We start from the raw sequence: 8,666 nt of genomic DNA on the forward strand, positions 1-8,666 counted from the left end.
TCTCCTTCCAGAGAGACATCAGGGACTGTAACATACTCTGTTTCATGGAATCATGGCTCTCTCAGGATATACTGTCCCCATCCATAAAGCCAGATGGGTTCTCAGTACAGCGTGCAGACAGGATTAATAAAGAACTCTCCGGGAAGAAAAAATGTGGTGTATGTTTCATGAACCTATTAAGGATCTGCCCCTTTTGTTCAATTTTCACTTAAATGACATACCCAAATCTAACTGCCTGTAGCTCAGGACCTGAAGCAAGGAGATGCATATTCTTGATACCATTTGAAAGGAAGAACTTTAAAGTTTGTGGAAATGCTAAATTAATGTAGGAGAATATAACACATTAGATCTGGTAAAAGACAATACAAAGAAAAAAACATGCGTTTTTTTGTATTTTTTGTACCATCATCTTTGAAATGCAAGAGGAAGGCCATAATGTATTATTCCAGCCAAGGCACAATTTAGATTTTGGTCACTAGTTGGCAGCACTGTATGTGCAAAGTTTTAGACTGATCCAACTAACCATTAGATTTCTGTTCAAAATGTTGTATCAAGACTGCCCAAATGTGCCTAATTGGTTTATTAATACATTTTCATAACTGTGCACTCTCCTCAAACAATAGCATGGTATTCTTTCACTGTAATAGCTACTGTAAATTGGACAATGCAGTTAGATTAACAAGAATTTAAGCTTTCTGCCAATATCTGATATGTCTATGTCCTGGGAAATGTTCTTGTTACTTACAACCTCATGCTAATCACATTAACCTACGTTAGCTCAACCATCCCGCGGGGGACACACCGATCCTGTAGAGGGCTAGGGGGCAGTATTCGGAAGTTCGGATGACTGACATGCACTAAGTAAACTGCCTGTTACTCAGGCCCAGAAGCTAGGATATGCATGTAATTGGTAGTATTGGATAGAAAACACTCTGAAGTTTCTAAAACGGTTAAAATAATGTCTGTGAGCACAACAGAACTGATATGGCAGGCGAAAACCCGAGTAGAATCCATCCAGAATGTTTTTTGTTGTTGAGGTCACCACCCATTGAAAATGCTTGTCTATGGGAAATTCAAAGGAAATCCACCCAGATTGCAGTTCATATGGCTTCCACTAGATGTCAACAGTCTTTAGAAAGGGTTTCAGGCTTGTTTTTTGAAAAATGAGCTAGAATTTGTAGTTTCATTTGGACTGTAGTCTTATGGCGCGCGTGGATGAGGGCGCGCACTTCGTTATTTATCTCCGGTATTGAACATACTATTCTCCGTCTTAAATTGTATTGTTTATTTACATATTAGTGAACGACTAGAACGGGTGGATTACTGAATCAAACGCGCCAACTAAACTGACTTTTTTGGGATATAAAGAAGGACTTTATCGAACAAAACGACCATTTGTTGTGTAGCTGGGACCATTGGGATTGCAAACAGAGGAAGATCTTCAAAGGTAAGTGATTTATTTTATCGCTATTTCTGACTTTTGTGACACCTCTGCTGGTTTGGAAAATGTTTTTAATGATTTTGTATGCGTGGCGCTGTCCTCAGATCATCGCTTGGTATGCTTTTGCCGTAAAGCCTTTTTGAAATCTGACAAAGCGGCTGGATTAACAAGAAGTTAAGCTATTAAACGATGTATGACACTTGTATTTTCATGAATGTTTAATATTATAATTTTTGTATTTTGAATTTCGCGCTCTGCAATTTCACCGGATGTTGGCGAGGTGGGTCACTAGCGCCCCACCTAACCCAAAAAGGGCTTTAGCCCCACCCGTCTCTTTAATGGTTGTTCTTAGCGCTCTGTCCTAACAACAATGATCAAGCACCCAAGCACCCAGGCTAATGTTGGCTAGCTTGCTAGCTTCTTTCAGACACAAATGAGAGGACTGCTCACTGACCATTTTACTCGCCCTAGCAGAGCTGGTTAGACTGTTTTTATGTTATCCAGAGCGTTGGTGACTGCAACTGGGCTTCTAGTAACAGTTGATGCTTTTTTGCCAACCTTTACTGACATATTCAATGGGTGTTGAGCATTCATAAATTCATCAGTTATTCTGCTCTCTGGCACACTCAGACGAGCGGATAGCCAGAGCAAATTTACCAGCTATGTCTATCCACTGTTGTCACAGTGACATTCTATTGAAATGGTTACTTGCATAATGGAGTCTTCTGTTAAGACATGTAGCTAGCTAGCTAGCTAGCTAGGTAAACAATTAACCAAAATCCCAACTCATGACGTTACTACCCTGCATGAATCTGCAGGTAGCTAACCAACCAGGTTCAATGTTAGCTTGCTAACATTAGGCTATAACTAGCAAAGCAAGTGTCTCTGAGATACAAATAATACGATCATACACGTAACGTTAGCTAGCGAGCCAGCCAGCTAATGTTAGCTAACTATCTAACAGTACACTTTAACTCGAAATGAAAACAACTTCCTGTCAAAATTAGAAACGTGTAATATCTGAAAATGTAGCTAGCTAGACTATCTTAACTGTGCTCTGAAATCGGAGCATATAGCCAGAGCTAATTTACCAGCTATGTCTATCAACAGTCGTCACAGTAACATTCTATTGAAATGGTTAATAGTCCATAGTGGAGTCTTTTGTTAAGACATGTATCTAGCTAGCTTGCTAAACAATGAACCACAATCACAACTCATGCTGTTACTACCCTGCATGAATCTGCAGGGAGCTAACCAACCAGATTCAATGTTAGCTAGCTAACATTAGGCTATAACTAGTAAAGCAAATGGCTCTGAGATACGAATAATAAGACCATACATGTAACATTAGCTAGTGAGCCAGCAAACTAACATTAGCTAGCTAGCTAGCTAGCCAGCTAACATTAGCTAGCTAACAGTAGACTTTACTTGAAATGAAAATGACTTTCTGCCAAAATTCGAAAGCGTAATATCTGAAAATGTAGCTAGATAGACTATCTTTACCCGTATACATCATGGATGGACACCTCTCCCTGTCACGGATGCCATGGTTGCCCTTAGTTTTAAGATGTAATCCAGAGACGTGTTTTCTCCATCACCTTAGCTATCATACTCTAATTCCACTGATATCAAAACTCGGTCCTCCAGAAAGTGGAGAGCAACACTTATGCAGTTCTACTACGGGATACATTTTTTTAAATGCAGCGTTAGACAGGATTACCTACACATACTGACCAGCTCAAATAGACAGAAGCATGCTTTATGGCAGACCAATTCAAACTCATTTCTCGGCATGTCCTGCCCACTCATTATCTCAGCCAATCATGGCTAGCGGGAAGGTTGCTAACTTTTTCTGTGGCAAAACAAACTGGGCTCCTAATTTAACAATTTTATTCAAATTTACAGATTGCATAAAAGTTTGTTATTAAGGCACATGCAACTTCACATGTTCCACAAGGGATTTCTGACAAAAAATGCATTTTGATTTAAAGCAGAATTACTTTCCCATTGTTCCTCAAATGCAGTGTATGATATACAATTTTGTAGCTCTGTGTCTCTGCTTTTATCCAATGAAAAAACACAATTTAAATGTCTTTATGCGTTTGAGCCAATCAGTTGTGTTGTGACAAGGTAGGGGTGGTATACAGAAGATTTGGCAAAAGACAAAGTCCATATTATGGCAAGAACAGCTCAAATAAGCAAAGAGAAACACAGTCCATCATTACTTTAAGACAAGAAGGTCAGTCAATGCCTCCACAATCAACCGACCTCAATCCAATTGAGATGAGTTGGAGCGCAGAGTGAAGGAAAGCAGCCAACAAGTGCTCAGCATATGTGGGAACTCCTTCAAGACTGTTGGAAAAGCATTCCAGGTGAAGCTGGTTGAGAAAATGCCAAGTGTGCAAAGCTGTCATCAAGGCAAAGGTTGGCTACTTTGAAGAATCTCAAATCTAAAATATGTTTTGATTTGTTTAACACTTTTTTGGTTACTACATGATTCCATATGTGATATTTCATAGTTTTGATGTCTTCACTATTATTCTACAATGTAGAAAATAGTAAAAATAAAGAAAAACCCTAGAATGAGTAGGTGTGTCCAAACTTTTGAATGGTACCGTAAATCTTTTTATACTCTGGATTCCAACATTGCTCATCCTAATAGTTATCGTAACGGTTGTCGGCGGGAATGGAGGACCAAAACGCAGCAGGAATGTGGATGCTCATCTTGTATTTATTTTAAAGCAAGAGAACACCAAAATAACAAAATGAAGAACTCACGAACAACAAAACAGTCTTGTCAGGCACACTCAGCAAAACAAGAAACAATCTCCCACAAACACTTAACCAAACACATACCCATATATAGGACTCTCAATCAGAGGCAACTAGAAAACACCTGCCTCCAATTGAGAGTCCAACCCCAATAAACTAGACAAAGAAATACAAAAGACTAGAGACCACATAGAAATACAAACCTAGAACATAACCCCAAAAACCCGGAAATAATAAATCAAACACCCTACTACATAAAACACCACCCCAAACCACATAAACAAAATACCCTCTGCCACGTCCTGACCAAACTACAATAACAAATAACCCTTATACTGGTCAGGACGTGACAGTTATGTATTTGTTAATTCCATTATTTTTATTTTAGATCTGTGTGCATTGTTGTGAATTGTTAGATATTACTGCCTGCTGGAGCTAGGAACACAAGCATTTTGCTACATCTGCAATAACTTCTGCTAAATGTATGTATGCCACCAATAACATTTTATTTGATTTGTGTACTGTTTCTGAATATGTATTGTATATTGCTGTGTGTGTGTGTTTCAGGTTGGAGGTGGTTTTCACTGGTAAGACATTCAACATCATGGTGAAGTCCAGTAAGACTCTGCTGGATGCCCTTTCTATGGTACTACAGAAACACCAACTCAGAACACACGAGGCCATGGTCACCATGGTGAGGACTGTGTGTGTGTGTGCGTGTGTGTGTGTTATAGAATGTCTTGAGTGAATATGTATTGGTATTTGGTATTTTATTAGGATCCCCATTGGCTGTTGCTAAAAGCAGCAGCTACTCTTCCTGGGGTCCACACAAAACATGAAACATAATACAGAATGACATAATACAGAACATCAATAGACAAGAACAGCTCAAGGACAGAACTACATACATTTAAAAAAAAGGCACACTTAGCCTACAATAGGCACACGTAGCATACACACAAACTATCTAGGTCAAATAGGGGAGAGGCGTTGTGGCGCGAGGTGTTGCTTTATCTGTTTTTTTAAACCAAGTTGGCTGTTTATTTGAGCAATATGAGATGGAAGGAAGTTCCATGCAATAAGGGCTCTATATAATACTGTATGCTTTCTTGAATTTGTTCTGGATTTGGGGTCTGTGAAAAGACCCCTGGTGGCATGTCTGGTGGGATAAGTGTGTGTGTCAGATCTGTGTGTAAGTTGACAATGCAAACAATTTGGGATTTTCAACACAATGTTTCTTATAAAAACAAGAAGTGATTCAGTCAGTCTCTCCTCAACTCTTAGCCAAGAGAGACTGGCATGCATAGTATTTATATCAGCCCTCTGATTACAATTAAGAGCAAAACGTGCTGCTCTGTTCTGGGCCAGCTGCAGCTTAACTAGGTCTTTCCTTGCAGCACTGGACCACAAGACTGAACAATAATCAAGATTAGACAAAACTAGAGCCTGCAGAACTTGCTTTTTGGAGTGTGGTGTCAAAAAAGCAGAGCATCTCTTTATTACGGCTAGACCTCTCCCCATCTTTACAACCATTGAATCTATATGTTTTGACCATGGCAGTTTACAATCTAAGGTAACGCCAAGTAATGTAGTTTTCTCAACTTGTTCAACAGCCACAACATTCCTTACCAAATTCATCTGAGGTCTAGCACTTAAGGAATGATTTCTACCAAATGCAATGCTCTTAGTTTTAGAGATGTTCAGGACCAGTTTATTACTGAGAAAGTGTGTGTGTGAGAGAAAGTGTCTGTGTGTGATCATATGTCCTGTTTTGCAGAGTGGGAGTGATGTGCCACTGAGCATGAGCACCAATGTGTTCAAACTGGCCAATAAGACGCTACAGCTCTACAAGGTCAAAGGTGAATACATACTGATTAGCCCACACATGTTAACTAGTTCTTTGTCCCATGATGCAAATAATAATGGACAGGATTCAGGGCATTGTAGTGCTGGGGTTGTGTAACCTCACTTGTTTTCCAGTCCATTTAAACTCAGTTATATTATCAGCTATGTACAGTGTTTTATTTCCTTCTCTGTTTTTGTAATGGAGAAGACACTGGCATCAATTCCTTCTCTGGCTCTTTCTATTCCGCCTGCCCGTACACTATTTCTTTTTTCTTTCTTTCTTTCTTTCTTTCTTTCTTTCTTTCTTTCTTTCTTTCTTTCTTTCTTTCTTTCTTTCTTTCTTTCTTTCTTTCTTTCTTTCTTTCTTTCTTTCTTTCTTTCTTTCTTTCTTTCTTTCTTTCTTTCTTTCTCTCTCTCTCTCTCTCTCTTTCCTCTCTCTCGCTCTCTCTCTCTCTCTCTCTTAGATGTCTGAGTACATTTGGCTTGTTGAGTGCTGTGTCACTGTGAGTTCACTCACCTCCTCTCTCTACTGCTCTGGGACCAGAACTGCCTTCACTTTGGATATGTGGTCACTCGCTGAGGCCTACTCATTACTCATGAGAAAGAGAGACTAGGAGATACTGAGGAGAAAGGGACTGGGGAAGGGGGGGTTTATTCTAGCTTCTTCTGGAAAAAGCGCCTTTTAAGTGACTGATGTCAGGGTTTTGCCTTATGTCAAACTCCATAACATGTACAGTAGCCTGCCTATAACTGACTATTGTTGTTGTGTTGTCTTTACAGTTAGCAGTGGCTCAACTCCAGTCACACAGGTGAGTCCTGCATAGTGATGGCCAGTTCGCATGGTAAGGAAAAAGTTCTGGCCCTACTCATGTGTCCAGAGCTTAGCATGTGAAGTATTTGTCTGTTCTTCTGAACCATTTCCAGGATCAAGCTACATCTCCAGTAGGCCCAGAGGTCCGTGTGTCCCCTCAGGCAGCCAACCCCAAGCCCAGGGTCAGGAAGAACCAAGAGATGGATGGTACGAGTCAGAACAATTGGGTCATGGCTTATTTACTGCGCCTCTCTAGGACTAAACCCTGCAGACTTCCTAATAGCTGTAACAATAACCTTTTAGTCTCACCTTAGCCCTAATTTGAGACAAACTGTTTATATTTCTCTATTCTTCCTTTCTCCACTTTTCCCATCCCTGTGTCTCTCTGTCAGCGATGATAGAGCTGTTGTCCAGAGCTCAGGCCTGTCGGGTGGATGACCAGAGAGGCCTGCTGACCAAGGAACACCTAGAGCTGCCCCAGTTCCTCTTGAAACCCCCTACCCAGGACCAGGAGACACAACAGGGGGAGGATGGAGAGGTTGCATTGGGACAGGGGGATGGAGCCCCCACAGACATTAAAGAGGAGTCACATAACCAACCCACCACCTCCTCCACTCCCACCCCTGTTGGGGCAGCAGAGTCAGGAGAGTGTGTAACAGACTCATCAGGTTCCAAACACATAGGTTCAAAATAAACAAGTGTCTGAGAGAGAATGTTTTTATAAGTGTCACTTTTACTTTTTGTACCTGGTGTAAGTGTGAGTGTGTGTATAGGACCCATTTTACTGTGTGTGTGTGTGTGTGTGTGTGTGTGTGTGTGTGTGTGTGTGTGTGTGTGTGTGTGTGTGTGTGTGTGTGTGTGTGTGTGTGTGTGTGTGTGTGTGTGTGTGTGTGTGTGTGTGTGTGTGTGTGTGTGTGTGAACATGCTGAGGTCAGGTTTGGTCAAGGGATGTTGACACATGTAGCAATTCATCCTGTTTAAAGATTGTTTATCAAAGATTATAAGTTGTGCACAGGAAGTCCACAACTATTAAGAGACCTAGTCAAGCACTTTTGCTTATGATTGTCTGAATAAGGTCAGTGTCCAATGTGTTATCACTGTCTCTGCTACGAAACTGCATTAACTCTATTGTTTGTTTTAATCCTCAATGTCAAAGGTACAATATGTCATGATATGAAGGATCTATTCTAGCTTCCAATTCCTCCCTTGAAGTCTGATTAAAAAAAACACTGTTTTGTTTTTCGATGAAGGAATTACTTTCAAAAGAGTCTTTCATATTTTGGGGTATTTTACTTATCACAATATTTAAGTTGAACTAATAGTACTTTTAGTACATTTTCTCTAGTGTGTGATTTGATATTTAATGAAGGTGTTTGGTATTTTGCATTTTGAGAACTTTTCTCTCTTGTGAAAGTTTGATATTTAATTTAATTGATTCATTGGCATTTAATACTTATGAGCACATTTTTGTTTCTTTGCTGTGTTTGCACTTTGAATGCCAGGTCTCCTGTGACGGCCAATCCTTTTCTCACTGTGTTATCAGAGTGCTACTCAGGGTCAAACTTCAGTATTAACCTATAATGCTCTCATGCATTGTACAGTGCATGAATAAATTATGTGGTATTGATCTAATTTACCTCTGTAGCTGACTGTTTACTCTCTCACTTCCACCGCAGAGTAAGTTCTTGTGGACAGACTACGTAACATAAACGGTAATCGAGCATCTGATGCTGTTACGCAAGATTTTAGTTAATGGTCTCTGAGATTAATAGCAGTGTTGTCATCCGAAATGAACAT

General features: G+C 40.1%; 1 protein-coding gene across 1 annotated transcript in view; it reads left to right on the plus strand.

Annotated features, from left to right (window-relative positions):
• LOC106604837 (regulator of G protein signaling 14) overlaps positions 1-8,501 on the plus strand; it is a 28,986-nt gene extending 20,485 nt beyond the window's left edge. The window contains 6 exon segments of the mRNA XM_045718242.1: positions 4,781-4,907; positions 5,991-6,072; positions 6,839-6,867; positions 6,983-7,076; positions 7,262-7,410; positions 7,413-8,501. Coding sequence (XP_045574198.1) covers positions 4,781-4,907; positions 5,991-6,072; positions 6,839-6,867; positions 6,983-7,076; positions 7,262-7,410; positions 7,413-7,448 — 517 coding nt within the window. The 3' untranslated portion in view covers positions 7,449-8,501.
• Positions 8,502-8,666: the final 165 nt, after the last annotated feature.

The sequence above is a fragment of the Salmo salar genome, chromosome ssa05, assembly GCF_905237065.1.
Source record: "Salmo salar chromosome ssa05, Ssal_v3.1, whole genome shotgun sequence".
NCBI lineage: Eukaryota > Metazoa > Chordata > Actinopteri > Salmoniformes > Salmonidae > Salmo > Salmo salar.